At 34.7% G+C, this 16687-nt stretch overlaps 1 protein-coding gene across 1 annotated transcript in view; it reads right to left on the bottom strand.

Annotated features, from left to right (window-relative positions):
* Positions 1-16687, bottom strand: part of D12 (YEATS domain containing 2 homolog D12) — a 77342-nt gene that overhangs the window by 35169 nt on the left and 25486 nt on the right. Inside the window, exons 5-7 of the mRNA XM_081735826.1 lie at positions 13068-13247; positions 10778-10923; positions 721-2161 (exon numbers count right to left, since the gene is read on the bottom strand). Of these exons, the coding sequence (XP_081591952.1) occupies positions 721-2161; positions 10778-10923; positions 13068-13247 (1767 nt within the window). The remainder of the gene's footprint in view (positions 1-720; positions 2162-10777; positions 10924-13067; positions 13248-16687) is intronic.

Below are 16687 nucleotides of genomic sequence, written 5' to 3'. Positions count from 1 at the left end.
GACTGACGGATATGGAAAGGTTTGTAGCCTTCTCGCTCATCCGATTTGAAGCACCAGCCTATTTATGGGATAATCTAAGGAACAGAGTACACCACAACTATTCCAGGATGCTCCAAGATTTGCGATACGATGCAATCAAAGTTGTGAGGAATATACAAGTTAATACACTGAAAAAGGTGGCAACTAATATCTGTCGCCATGTCAACGGTATCTTGAAGTTAATGAAGCCCATTTTCAACATATTTATTTTACGTAAAATATAGGTATTTACTGTGTATGGTATATGCAGGCATCACTATTTTGTTCGAATAATTTCAATTCAGAGCTAGATGTTTGAATTCCACTGTATTCATTTCTAAACGATTGAAATTACGCATGAGTGTTCTTCTAATATTAAGGAATAAATTCTAATAATGTACTACTAAATAATTTGAAGCTTACCTTTGTTTCTATATCAAAAAGCTGTGTATTTTTCTTATGCTACATTTCAAAGTAGTCTAGCACCTCATCCTCAGGCGACCGTTGTTTCGAGTTCACTTGAAGATGTAGTGCAAGAATAGCTCGAAATTTAGCACAAGAAATAAACATATTTTTGATTTGGGAATGAAAGGAGCTCCAAGATATTTAATATGTGTTTCTTACGTTCATGCTCAGTGCAGAAGTAAGAAAAATATGGATTTGGCAAAATGGAGAACAATGAGAACAACAGAAAAATCTTACACTTTGAATTCAAGCTTCTGCGACTTCTCTCGTTGAGAACTAGAAATCTTTGTGCTTTTATGTAGGTCTGAAATGTCACCCTCGTCTTGGTCTTCTAACGGAAGTTTTTCCGTATTATGCGTGGTATTTTGTTCTGGAAGAATTCTAGGTTTCAACAAACTAACACCGGGCCTTGACACTGTCTTCCCATCAATAATAGTTTTAAATATTTTTGGGTTCTTAGCTTTATTTAATTCAATACTTGTTTGTAAGGCATTTGTTGCATTAGGAACTGTTATGAAATACTGATTCGGAAAGAAATTCGCACCTTCGGAGTGTTCCAACTTATTATTCGTGACTACCCGCATTGCTGTCATTTTGTTGTCTTTTACATCCAAGGCATTACTTAAATGTGTTGTGTTCAATGGTTTCTGATCATGAAGAACAACAGAATTTGCACCAACAGGAGCTACAACACTGACTTTCAAGAGAGAGACGGGCTGCGATCCGGAACTCAAATCTGTAGGCGTTTTTATAGCAAAAACTTTGTTCGTGTTCTTTGCAACTGAAGTAGCATGCTCACTCTTAACATAAGAAAGATGCTGTATTTGTGGTGAAGATGGAAAACTTTCCACTTTCGGCACAATTGGGTTAGTTGCTGAATGAGTTCCCGAATTCAACATTACGACAGGTAAATAAAATATTCGACCTTTTAAATCTTTACACTTTATTAACTTAGTTACGCGTTTAGTATTGTTTGTTTGTTGCACTACTGGCACCAATGGTTTCTCAACAAAATTTTCATTATATGTATCTTTGCCCGAATTATTAGAAACAATACCATTAATTGTAATCTCACTGCCAATATCAACATTATTCACAAACGCTACAGGATTAGTGTCTGTTCTTTCGAAATCTTCATTCCCTAGTTGGAATTTCTTTCTGACAGATTTAGCATTACTTAACTCATCACTAATCACATTTGAATTTTTGTTCTCAGACGGGATTTCTATTTCATTATCGATATGATTATGACTACTGATCTCGGATGATATATTCTGTTCCTTTGATGTATAAAAATAATCATGATCGAACATGCACATAGGTGGCGCAGTAGGTACACCTTCATCAGCATTTTTATTACATTCAACACCCGATGTATTTCCTTCTGTTATCACACTTCCGTTGTGTTTAGAATCACTAACGTCTTTGTCCACACAATATTCACTAGAATTTTTAACGCATTCACGGTCACTCTTAGATATGGATGATAGTTCGTCTCTAGTAACAGCTTCAGCATGGACAATAGTACTTTTCTTTATACTAATGTCATTTCTTTCTTCTGAATTATCGTTAATACTAGAAGATTCAACACGTTCACTTGCACTACTACTGGCAGTAGGTTCTTCTACAGAAGTTCTCTCACTTGAATATAACCATACATCCACTACAGTTTCCTCACCTGTAACAAAAATGTGTAATCTTAATAGAATATATGCAATATGCAATGAACGCTTTTATAATATATTCAGTTAGAACGTTGTGTATTTTTAATTCTAAGCCGACGATCGTTTCGCTTGTTCTAACTGTGAGGAGGCTGGCAATGAAGAGGACTATCGTTGGTTTAGAATTAAAAATACACGACGTATTACCTCAAAACCATAGAGAAAACTCTGGTTGTGAAAGCTTACAATAACGAATAATCAATAAAAGATTATTTCCGATCTCTGGATACTACTTGTTAACAATGTAATTTTCAGAATGGTGATAAGAATATATAAATCAAATGTGTTACTGATCGAACTTACATGGCGGCAACGTAACCAAAAACCTATAGTTATCACGCCAGCAAATAGAACTACTAAAAACAGAACCTTGAGATCATAATGAAGAAGTCAAGTACAGTAAAACAACCTTAAACGATACCTCCATTACACGGACAACATTTTTTTTTTTCAACAAAAATATATAAAAATGAACTGATGGAAAAAAATGTTACAAAAATAAAATACTAAGCTGACCCATGTCAAATTATAAAATATCGAGCAAATGGAATTTGAGTGTCACCTGATCGAAGTACATTTTCCAATAGAATCTGATTATTCGAGGTTATACAGCATAAAGTTTCGATTGACTGCTATTTACGTCTTTTGTTAATAGCAAGATTATATGGGGAGAAATCTACAGTTTAAAGTGGGATCTGAAACACTATAGTGAAATCAAAGATGACCCATTGGGAATTACACCCGGAACCTCGTGCACCAAAGCTTTATGCGCTAGCTTTCCTAAACTACAGGGGAGAGCTACAAAGTTTAATTTTAAATATCGATAATACCAAAAATAAAGTAAGACACTGACTCAGAGTTACCACAACGATGATGTAATTCTGTATACTACAGAAATAACTTTACTGTATCAAGATGAAGCCTCAGGTTACACTAATAATTCAATGAATCAAGTACCAAAGCAGAAAGAAGAAAATTACGAAACACGTAACTGTGACATTTTCACAATATCAATAACTGAAAACTGGAAAGAGGTGCAGCTCATAGCTATCTATATATATTAATATGGTAGGTTTATATGTTTGTGGTCAAGAAAAGTTTACATGTTTGTCTCCAATCTTTTCCACAATGAGATCTCGAAAACCACAAGTGTTAGAAACATGCCGTTTTCACTGGTCGTTTCCAAATTTTGTGTAGATTGTCCAGTTCTAATTGAATATTAAAAACATGGCCGTTATTTCTTTATTAATTCTGTAGGCGTATATTGGAAGTGTTGAAATTTTTAAAAAAATAAATCATATCCTATGAGTTATATATTCCGTCACATATTTGTATACAGGGGTTGTATAACTCTCACGCGTTTGTTTCATGGCCAAATGATAATCAAAAACGAAGGATAACCATTTCTCCAGACTAAGACGAATCTTTATTGTTTGGAGTGTTTTGCCCAATGAACACCCTATATATCACTGACATTATAATTAACTGTGTATGTAATGTATTTGCTTATTACATACTGCACGCAAGAAGAAAGAAAGCACTGACCATACATGGATTTAGAAACTCCAATCAGAAATAGACTCAAATCTTGCAAACGGTGCGAGATATTGAAAGAATAATCCACAGAATCTTCTCTTTACGGTACCCCTTGCCGATTTTTATCAAGACGCCTTTCACTTGTGCCTGTAAAGGGACATGTACAGATATGAGGAATGACAAGGAGATTCATGCTCATATGTGAATGATGCGTTGTGTAGACAGCGCTGGTTCAGCTAGTTGTAAGTATAAAAATCCAAATTTAGTCCAGTATTTATTCACAATTTAAGAGGTTATGATACTCATTTATGTTTGTTAAAGAACTTGCGTATGATACAAATGAGATAAAACTAATAGGATATAATGAAGGAAAATATATAACATGGGGAAAATCATGGAACTCGCTACAAGCTTCTAGATTCATTTAGGTTTGTGTCAAACAGTTCAGCCAAATTAGCACGTAAATTAAGATGAGAATAATTTAAAGAAATATCAAAATACATCAAAATACTTTTCAAATGAACAATTAGATTTAGTAATTAAAGGTGTGTATATCCACGTGATTATATTGATTCAACACGAGAGTTAAAAGAAACACAACTGCCTATAACAGAAAAGTTCTCCAATAAACTTACCAAAACTCATAAGTGATAAGGAGTATGAACATGCAAAAAATGTTTGGAAATTGTTCAATACTAAAAACCTTGTAGAATATACTAAATTTTACGACAAAAAACAGATGTGCTAATGTAGCAGATGTCCTTGCGAACTTTACACGTGTGTGTTTAAATGCATATGGGTTATATCCTAGATTGTATTATACTGAACATGGCTTAATATGGGATTCAATGTTAAAAATGACTAAAATTAAACTACAAATATTAACTGGTTACGATAAAATATTAATGATAGAAAAGGATATAAGAGGTGGAATCTTACAACGCAGTAAAAGCAAATAACAAATACACACAGGATTTTTAATAAAGAATAATTTCAATTCAAAGATATGGATTTCGAAACTTTGGCCAAAAATAAATTGAATTAATAATCAGAAAATAATCGGTGCATTTCCTTGATATCTTGTTTCTTTCATTGTTGAAAGTTTCATTATTGAAAGAAAGTCAATTGTTGTCAAGCTGTCCGATGTTTATTTTGGAACAAATATGCTAATCAGAAAAATGTAATTACTAAAATTTTTTTTACAACATTCTGTAATTACTCAAAAATTGTTATTGTTTATAACTACATTGCTGTAATTATCGAGTTTTGCAATATAGTTTTGCAAATTTTCTTAAATTCTTTATAAACGAGAAAGAAAGTTGTATAAAAAATGAAATGAAATCTTTGAGTTTTACGTCCCACGGTTATGCCGGTTAGACTAAAGGAGACGGTGATGATGAGAGATGAGTGAAATGGTGGAATGAAGAAAGTGGGAGGAAACGGGAGAACCCCGAGAAAACCCACGAGCACGGTGTTTGTCCACCACAAGGTTCACTTGGCGGGGGCTGGGATCGAACCCGGGACCCCAAGCACCAGAGGTGAACGCTCTACCACTGAGCCACCGCGCCCCCCTAAAAGTTGTATAAAATAAAATACAAGAAAAATGAATGTGTTGGTGCAATGAAGAAACTAGAACATAAAATCCTGTAATATTTAAGTAGAAAACATATAAGAACTAATGAGTTGAGTTAGTAAGATTGATATATAGCTACATGGAGTATGGTCCTTTATGTATAAACCAAATTTTAATAACTGGGAACTGGGATTATAAAAAACATCACTGACTATTTGCCCTTTCACGATATTTACTTATATTTAATTAATAAATAAAAACACCATTTACAGTTTCGGAAGTTTTGTTCTCGTCGTCAGTACTGTAACTTAAATAGGTCATAATTTGATCTTCACATGGTATATAAATAACTTGCTCCAACTAATCTATTAACTAATTTTGCAGAAAAACTATTGAATACGGAAATAAAGTTAGTAATTTCCTAAGAACTGTGCTGGATGTAGGCGGCGAACTGTAGTAGTTTTTAGATCGTAGTCTGCACCTCTTAAATTAACCTCTTCACCTCTACTTTCAGAGGTTAGATGGATTGGACAATTAACAAGACAAAATAATTAAAAACTATATGAATTATCCTCTGAATATATATTCAAGTTGTTTTTTGATAAAGTTTAAATATTCATTCCTTGAATTTGATTGAATTATTGTGAATGTTTTCACTTCTTACAATATACACGGAAAAGCTGTGAACAGGTGCTGCCATCTATTGGCGATAGTTGAACCTTAACATTCACCTTTATTTTAAGTAATGACTTCATTTTTAGATAAAATGAAAATAACATTAAAAACTAGAATCATAGAAATTGTTATAATTATAAACTGAAGATCACATATTTGTCGGTGCAAATACTTGGGAAAATCAACAAATAAGGTTACAAGGCCGATATTTCTGGAGACTGTTATAGAGGAATGAAGAGTGTGCAGTAATTTTAGTACACAGAGTTGACAACTGTGCAGTTTCACCCACTCGCCACCTACGACGTTAGTTGTCGGTAAACGCAAATGGCGACTTGTTTGGAAGTCTCGCGAAGAAGTCCGTTCAGTTATTCGATTTCTGTGGGCGAAACATGTAATCGCGGCTGATATTCACCGCTACTGTGAGACCTTGACACGACTGCGCGAATCAATCTGGAAGAAACGGCCAGAACTTCTCACCGAGGGTGTCGTCTTCCTTCACGACAACGCGCACCCGCATACAGCCCAGAAAACCACCACGCTGTTGAAGCAGTTTCGCTGGGACATTATCGACCACACTCCCTACAGCCCGGACCTCGCTCCAAGAGACTTTCACCTGTTCCTGCACATGAAGGAGCACCTAGAAAGCCGTCGCTTCGGTTCAGACGAGAAGGGGAAACACTTCATGACAACATGACTGAACACGTAAGGACAGGATTTTTACCAGGAGGGAATCATCAAACTCATCCGCAACAAGTGCCTCAGCCGATATGGAAACTATGTCGAAAAATAGCCTAATATATGTACTATCTGTTGGCTGTATTGCTTGTATGAAATAATATACACACATTTCACTGCAGGCTTTGTAAAGCTTTCTGATTATCCCTAGTATAAATGGTCTCTTTATTGACTATTTTGACAAGATTTCAAGTGAATACGGCATTTGCCCAACAAATAGCTCACATAAGTGGGCACTCTGTACACTGAGATGAGTATTCCATGATAAGATCACAGTGTTTCTTCCATCACGATTCGAGAATTAAAAATTTCACTGCATTTTTTTCATACTTTTGATGTACGTTGGCTTTCCTTTGGATATTGCTCTTTTTTAACTTACTACTAGAATTTTTTTCATTATATCTGCCTTTTATAAGGTTACGGGGTTAAGCGGTCAAGAGGAACACAAATCTATTTATTGCATGGGGTTAACACGACGTCAAGACAACACTATCGAGGAATCATCGTCGCTGAAATAGCTGCTTCCAAAAATGTTAATGAAACACTAAAAATAAATTTCAAATACGTGTATATAAAAACAAATATCTGCACTAAGGACATTTACAAGCAAGTTCAGTACTGTATATTTCTTTATACACAACAATGCAGCTGCAATGCCATATTCAAAAATTATATTCGGAATGAGAAAAATTTTGATAAAAAAGTAACTGATATTTCAGAAAATGCAAACACGAATTTGGTTGGTTGAATACAGCGTCTTTATATATATATATATATATATATATATATATATATATAGAGAGAGAGAGAGAGAGAGAGAGAGAGAGACAGACAGAGAGAAGGAGAGAAATATTTTACCATCCAGGCTCAACATTAAAGACTTAGCCACGAGGAGGCCAATAATTGGAAAATATAGTATTGGGTTCATAAACAGTCACTTCTTACTCTGCTCTGCTCGTATAGCTCTTCTTACTTTAGTTTTAAGCTGGGGGAAAAAAATCATTAAAAGTTACTACTTTTACTGTTTTACAGCCTAGCTCTAATTTCATAATAAGAATGACATCTTAAGGACGGTCTGAAGCTGGAAGGAGGACGCAGATGACAAGGACTCGAAAATTTTTCTTCTAATTTAGAAGTCCATATGAGTAGGTCTACCAGATTTTTAGACTAAGAAAATTTACAATATGTTCAATTATGCACTTGCTCTTTACTGAAATATCCTTTGGGACAAGGGGACAGATGAAGTAGATTTGAGACTATACAGGCCAAACCCCTATAAATAGGCTATATCTGGAAGCACTATATTTTGGCCTTAAATTATTGTTACTGTCATAGAAAGTAATACTAGAACAGTAACGTTGTTCAATTCTAAAATTTCATCCCTCATTTGACATGGTTTCGTCTCAATACTTGAACATGCGTCTTTCTTTCCCACCGGCACACACATGACAAAATGCATGTTTAAATGGACAAAAATCGAGTTTCGACTTACTATAAATAAGTCTATAATAGTTTGAGAAACGTTCCACAAGAACCCTAGTACCAAAATCAGTAAGTAACTATTTTTTCTTTGTGATTGTACTAACACATACAAGAGAAGCTCCTAAACTATCCGATTTCAAATGAAAAAAAACACGGTTCGCTTGAGTCGAAGACACATATGTACAAAAATAAACTTGTGCTGTGGTGGTATATCTGATCTGTAAAACATATTGAGCATGAATTCTGGAGCTATAGATATTCCTCTTCATTTTGTAGTGTTATATTAATATTGTTGTTAACTGAATATGAAATGAACCAAGACATGGGAAGTGTTTATGTCATTTGCAGAAAAATCAGTATATAATAATTTTTGATGATACCTTTAATAATAATAATAATAATAATAAAAAAAAAAAGTTCTACAGAGTACCGCGTTACTTCGTTGTTCCAGTGAAAAGGTTACATATAATATAAAAAATGCAGGTACCACAAAGGACCATTTTGCCAAATAGAGCACTTCGTGTACAAGGAGTACAAACAGTTCGATCAAGAAGCAAGATAACAGAAATGACAGGAAGAACACAATAACGTGAAAGTTTTATGGGGAACTGGGTTTAGTTGTTGATCAGCAGAAGCAAAGAAGGGAAACAGTAATGATGGTAACACTGCAAAAACATTTTTCCTTGATCCAAATCACGTGGCAAAAATTAAGGGTCTTGATAGACTTATTACACGTTATTCACACATTTTGAGTGCCTTGCTAAGCTGCCATTATAATCAACACAGAAATCTTTAAAGGGACGGCTAATTTATTCATCGAGTTGTATCACTGGTATAAGATAAAGGCATCAGTACACAAACTTCTCATACATGGCGCTAACATAATCGAATCACTGCTACTGCCAATAAGACAGTCGTTTGAACATGTCTTGAAAGCTAATCACAAGGACATTCCTCTTTTTCCTTCCAGAAAAACCTCTAAACTGAATACAAATGTACCGATATATTACATATGATATTGATATCGAATTCGGTCAATTCCGCTCATAAGAAAGAACCTAAGGAAACCAGAAAACATTTTTCATTCATATGTTCGATATTCCTAAATTCCTTAAGAATGTAGCTATGGACCCACGGATATCATTGATGAGGATTCCAAGATGATAACAATAACTAACCTGATTTATTCAGATGATAAAAAAATACTCACTTTGTCATTTGTTTGAGTATTATATAACATCAATTAAATGTGGAGTTATCTATCTTTTTCCCCCATTTCTTTGGTAATATTTACTGGTAATGCAACCCTCATGAATGTGTAGGTTGTCTCATTTTTATCTCACTCGGAACCTTCTTGTGTAATATATCAATCCTAGCGGCAGCTGCAATTATTTTTGCATCTATTATAATTTTGCCCGTTTAAATAGTGTATTTTGCCGTGTGTGTGGAATACTAAAATAATTCGTCTATCGAGGTCACTTTAAATCCTATGTTTGAGTACTTGATGTCGCACATCTCATGGTTAATCTGGAGGCAACAACACTGAGCTAACTCGAAAGCAAAAACACAGCCACACAAAGCTTACAACAAGCGTAATAGCAGCTAATACTTGTAGTTCAACGAAATTACATACACTAAGACTTGTAATTAATTCGCTAAAAAAATTAACAATTAAATTAATATTAAAAATTTTGTTAATCTTTAATTTACTCAATTAAATTTTGCAGGAGTTAATTGTTAATTTATAATCGTTAAAAGAAGTTAGATACGATGAAAAGATGGTTATTTATCTTTCTCGAAAAGTAACTTTTAAGAAACTCGTTTACGCATATATATATATATATGGACAATATATTCTAAAAACTATTCCTCTTAAGACTAACAGATGCTCAAAAAATTATATATATACACAAATACATAATTTTCATTATTTTTCTCAAATTTATGACTCTGTGTTTGAAAACAGTAACGTTTCATAACAATCGACTAACTATTCCATGCCCTTAATCTTGTCCATTCAATTTTACATTGCCTCAAGACAACTTTCATTGTATAATAGTAAAATTTGTCATTTTAAATTTTAACCAATTGATTTTAGAGTTAATTTTAACTATGACTTTTTGGTGATATTCTTTTTTAATTCAATTAATTTTTAATTTTAATATCATAAACCTTTCATTATTTCTTTTGTGAACTGGGAACTTTGAACTAGCGAATTTATTATAATTTGTTTCTAATCCATCCAAAAACATAAAAGGCAGGTAAAAACTGGCAATAATAATAATAAGGTAGGTGCCAGATTCGTACTTCCAGTCGCCAGAGCGGTCTGGCGGCGCCCGGGGTTTTCCAAGCCCTAGTGATGCGACTTCAAAAAAAATAACAACACAAACAAACACTCTTCAAGCCTCAATATGGTGCCATGCACACAACCATTTGATTGAAATAAAGAATTTTCACTTAATAAAAATAGTGCCGCCCAATGTAATTGAATTTTAAAAACTACTGTGAAACACTGCATCGTAATTTTTTAGATTTCAAACACACATATTTACTAAATAAAAATTAACTTTACCTAGAGTTTGCAATCCAGTGTATGTTTTGTCTAATTTTAAATTATGAATAACATTTACGGGTTTGTTGGCCGTATTCTTGAAATATATCTGGATTCTAATAGGAAATTCACCCCAGCCTCTGCGTGTTAGGTGGAACGGAGACGATCTAAATAAAGACAAATAAATTAGATACGAAAATTGATAACACATATCTTAGTATTTCATTTAGTGTGTGCACTTCTGAAAACAGCTGAACCAAATACAGCAATATGGAAAGGAAGAAAGCATATCAATATTTTGTAATACCGCCGGAAAAAAATATTTCCAAACCAATGATATATACTGTATACAGGGACGTGGAACGCAAGGGGTGGGTCCTGGGGCTCCGGACCCCTCTCCCCGAAATTTCGACTTTTGTGTATATTTAGCCTAATTTTAGTGGTAATTTTAGGAATTTTAATATAAAATGCCCTCATATTGAGTTTGGACCCCCGATATCAATTCCTACGTACGCTACTGACTTTATATATACGAGGAATAAGTCATAAGTCATTACAACTATTTTTTAATTTTCTCCTCACGAATGGGAAATGACACCAAAAACCGAGATAGACGTTGTAAAGTATATGGCAGTCCTATCGAGTGTGCAACTAGATTATGGATGTGAGCAGAACTGCGGGTCTGAGCATGCCCGAATTCAGTTAGTGAGTGACAATAGTAAGAAATGGAGGTCACGAAGAGCGAACAACATTCGTAAGTGAAAACAGCATTTCTCCGTGGCAGGAGTGTTCAGGAACGCCACGTACCCTCCCTACTGAACACTGGCGAGATGGATGGAGGCCTTCCTATGAGCAGAGTGTCGACTGCCGATTTGCTGCGCACTGGGCGTCTATGTCCACGAATAAGGATAAACAACTCACGGTGGAGGAACAGTGCCATGATAAGAACTAAATATTTGCAAAATTAGAAGAGTAAACAGGAATTCCGGCTAAGAGTGCACCGCGTCTTATTACGAAGACTGGTAAACACCGCGGATAACCCGAGAGACTCGTGCTATGACGATTTGCAATTCTGTGTACCTAGTTTTGTGTAACTTTTGCTAATGTCATAATAAACCAAAGTTGTTCGGTTGCCTGTTTTGCTTCTTCCCTACAAGGGCCTCCTACATCCAACCTGGCTTTGGTGACGCCACTCGCAGTACATGTTACATATTACTCGTCTAATTTTTCTCTGCATGCGGCGAAGTTGGGAACTAACTTCCTTGTTTACAAGTGGTAGGAGCAACATGGCAGGGTCGCCAGAGGTACTAGTTTCTTCAGATTTCCTTATCAAATTTGCGTGAGAGTAGTGTGTACAAGTACATATTTCAAGTCGTTTTGCGAGGAATATGTAAAACTATTTGATCTAGCTGAGGCACAAGGGCTGTTACTTTGTAGGAAGACGTCCTGGCAGCCCTGTAAAGGAATACAGAAAACCACTCCTGCTTTCCCTTCCACCACCCCCTTCGCCAAGTGCCAAAACATAAACACAATAGCAGCGCCACTATAAAACAAATGCATACACTCGTGCGACGGGTAATACTTTCCAACGTCTATCATCAATTTTTTTGTTATCCACTAGATATCAAAATATATATATATATTATTTGTTACAATTAACTTACCAAAATAATATGTAACTGAGTTCTCCAAAGCTGACATCTTAATATCAGTAGCAATTTGTATTTTCAATATTCTCTCAATAATGAACAATAATAAATAAAATTAAAAAAAAAAAAAAATAAAATGCATTTCGCAACAAGCAAACGATGCACACAATAAACTATCTTGAAATTCTACAGAAAACAAAAACAAAACAAAAAAAAAAAAAAAAAACATTTTAGCTGTCGGATTATTACGATCCATAAAGGAAATAAAACTGTATATGGAAAGAATTAAAGACTATTACTATACCACAAAAAAATGTAATATGAGAGAAAGTCCTATGTCCTTGAGTGGAGTGACCACGAATGACAAAATATGAATAGCAGTAATTGAATATTTAGTATTCACTGATTTTGAACAATGATACACACCGCCCAGACTACAAACAACGAACAAAATTCATTGTAAGATATTTGATAGTATATTACATTTTTCTTTTTTAGTATGATACACGCACAGTAGACAGAAGTAAATACATTTTTTTTTTTTGAAAATAATGAAACTCTAACAGTAAATAATAATAATAATAATAATAATAATAATAATAATAATAATAATAATAATAATAATAATAATAATAATAATAATAATATACCCTGCTACTTACGTCACATCAACTACATCATGCGGCTGATAACTTGGATGAAGAAAAAATCTCACTTTGGATACAAAGTCAGAAATATCAGGTTTATCTCTTGAGCCTTGTACATATAACATCCATTTGTGACTCGCTCCATCCTCACGACTATCCACTGGAAGCCATTTTGAAATGTTTCCTATCACAATTCTGTAACGAAGGAAAACAACAAACTCGATAAGACTTATCTTTCCTTGTGCCACATCATACAAGATTATTTGAAATTGAAAGTGTGAAAGATGTAGGACTGGACCAAGAATCGGATTGGAATCTCTAGATTACCCTGCCAGCGAGCTAATCGTTATGCAGTTCGCAGCCTGAGCAGTCAGTTCATTTACCATGTAACAAGATTATTTTTCAAGTTACCTGTATTACACAGGGTAGATGTTGAACCTCTCCCTTTTTTACACTTCATATCGAATATAACAATCTTCCTTTCATTATGACCTCAACTATTATTAAAAAAAGTTGAACACCATTATCTCTATTCTCTAACATTTCATTATACATATCACAATACACTAAATACTAATCTGGAAATTTACTTTTGACAGGAATATACAACAAATCCTGAGTATTACTAGTTAGTAACCTGTATTCACTTTAACGACGTTTGTCTATAAATTCTATCGTTCGTCGTTACACAATTAAATTTCATACATCTTCATCTTTTAATCAACAACAACTATTTTACATTATTTTTTCTTTTTCTTCTAACAGGTTACTTCCTAAGACTAATATCATAAATGAGAGGAGAGTGATTACAAAAGGAAAATTTCGTCCAAAGCTTTTCCCGGAGGGAGAGTTCCTAGCATCGCTGCTACGTTCCCTCTTTGCACAGCCATACTTATTCTTTGTATAAGATAGGATGAAGCTCGGGTGTCTCCTGTATTAATAGTTATGCGGTGTCCAACTTCCTTAATGAAGTTTAGACCTTCCTGACCCCAGGACCCACAAGTTTCGATGGCTATGGTGACGAAGTGGTATTTGTCCAAGAGGTTGTTATATTTTCGTCTCTTTTCATATTCCCTGCGAGTTGCAACAGTCCCAGCTTTTGTGGAAGATGAAGGAAGATTAGACGGGGCTAGGGTATCGGTACAAGTAAAATCCCATATTAAAGCCTTCCCTCGTTTCCTTCGTGTACTTCATATCGAATTACACGAGTAGAATAATTTTTATTTCGTCCACTGTTTATGCTTCTTCACTTTTTTTTAAGATTCCTTAAAATCCAGTATATGACCAAAGTAACATTTAATAATAATAATAATAATAATAATAATAATAATAATAATAATAATAATAATAATAATAATAATAATAATAATAATGGCAAATATGTAATCTGATAATAATCAGTCGTTCGTAAGTAACAGTGGTAAAAGAATCGAAGATGCCAAGAGTACTGCTCTGAATTTAAAATAATAATATTACTATTTATTGGTAATACAGTGGACTATTCTTGTTATCTTCGGCGTACCTGTCCAATTATTAAAGAAGATGCTACCGAATTCATAAAAGAACTGTTGTCAAAACAATGAAAATATTCTGATTCTCCAACTTCCCGAAGGCCATTTGTACAAAGTCTACCGGAAAGATCCTGGATACAGTTTCTTGAGATGCAAAAGCTATCTTTCCCATTGGCTACTTTCCATCTGATAAAACCACTAAGTCTCAATAGTACAAAGATTTTGGACCAATTACAGAACGGTCAAAAGGCAAGGTTAATCAAAAAGAAACTAATTTTAAATTATGACAATATTTGTCTCTGCATACTGGTAGTTTTGCAATAGCCAAAATGACGTGGGGCACGATTTGCTGCAGCACCTACATTATTTGCCAGATTTTTCTGCATAAGAGTTTTACCTCTTATTGAAGTTGAAAAAATATCTTTAAGGACTTTGATTTTCTTTACACGACGACGACTTTAACGTACGTAGAGCATACAAAGAGAGAAAAATGTATCACTTGACCGAGATTCAAACGCAGGTCTCCGGCTTACCATACTGATGGGTTAATCACTACGCTACCCAGTCTGTTTCCTGAGCATATGTTTATCAGGAACAGGATCTTATCTATAAGGAACAGAAATTTTAATTGAAAAACTTGTAGAAAAAGAAAATACTTTTGGTCCAAGGGCTGCTAGAAAAGTTCCTGCGAACTACTATTTACAGTAGCACTAGTGTTCCTCTATTATAGAATTCGGAGGAATAGGCCTTTCTATGTTAAAATTATCATTCATTGTTTGTTTAAACTGATTCGCTTATTTTTCACAGTTGTTTGAAGTAGTAGTTCTATGTGTAAAATGGAAACTTTTTGTGACCATTTCGGGCAATGATTTTCTATTTGAAATGTATTTTAACACCGAAACAATGCATCTGATGACTTCATTTAGCATTTGGGGATGAAGCATTATGTACAATTGGTTTTCTGAATTCCAATGTGGTTGCACATATTTCAGTGACTTTCGTGTAGGTCATCCATCCACGTCTGTTACTGCCAGTAATGTTGATGATGTGAGTCAAATGATTGAGAATGATGGGCATTTCACATATCGTGAGATTCGGACATCCTTATACATTGACACGAATGCAATATATACGATTTTACATGGTCACCTGAACGTACAGAAACATTCAAGTTGTTGGATTTCATACTCGACTGACGCTCAAAAACAGCTTGTATCAATTGATGTAAAGAGATGCTCAAAAAATCAACCGAGTCAAGTCAAATTTGGTGACCTACATCGTTACAGGGGACGAAAGTTGGATCTATTATACGAATCCGAAACTAAAGGGCAATCCACTATTAGAGTGTTTCAAAGTAAGCTGAAATCAATAATAGTTGTTCGTTCGAGGAGTGCTTCCACGTAAATGATTGCTTGTTTCTTTGGTTGCCCCAGACATGTGGCAACTTTAACTTTAGAGGACCGAAGAATTGTAAATGTTGAGTGACGGACAATAATTTATTTATTCGAAGACAAAACTGAATTACGTAAAACAAAATGAAATCTTTAAGTTTAACGTCCCACGGTTATGCCGGTTAGGCTAAAGGAGACGGTGATAATGAGAAATGAATGAAATGGTGAAATGAAGAAAGTAGGAGGAAACGGGAGAACCCCGAGAAAACCCACGAGCACGGTGTTTGTCCACCACAAAGTCCACTCGGCGCGAGCTGGGATCGAACCAGGGACCCCAAGCATCGGAGGTGAACGCTCTACCACTGAGCCTCCGCGCCCCCCTACGTAAAACAAGTAATCACTGAATTACGTAAAACAAGTAATCACTGAATTACGTAAAACAAACTCAAATCGTCACATTAGTCTTCACCACCACAATACCTGTTCCCCTCAGTACCCTGAACTTGATTTCTTTCAGTAAAATGTCGAATTAATAATCCAATGTCCGTACTCAGCTGCTTTAACATCTAATGACTTCATTTTGTTCGCACATATGAAAAATAAGACGCATTGTGAACAATTTGTGTTCCCAGAAGGAGCTGTTGACGCATTCCGAACAGCAGGTTCTGAGATACTTCTTCGAACTACTGTGAAAAATACACGAATAGGCTTACAAAAACAATCAAAGCCATAG

Source organism: Thermobia domestica, chromosome 13 (genome assembly GCF_964235325.1).
Source record: "Thermobia domestica chromosome 13, izTheDome1.hap1.1, whole genome shotgun sequence".
Classification (NCBI taxonomy): domain Eukaryota; kingdom Metazoa; phylum Arthropoda; class Insecta; order Zygentoma; family Lepismatidae; genus Thermobia; species Thermobia domestica.
This window is presented reverse-complemented; position numbering and strand designations above follow the sequence as displayed.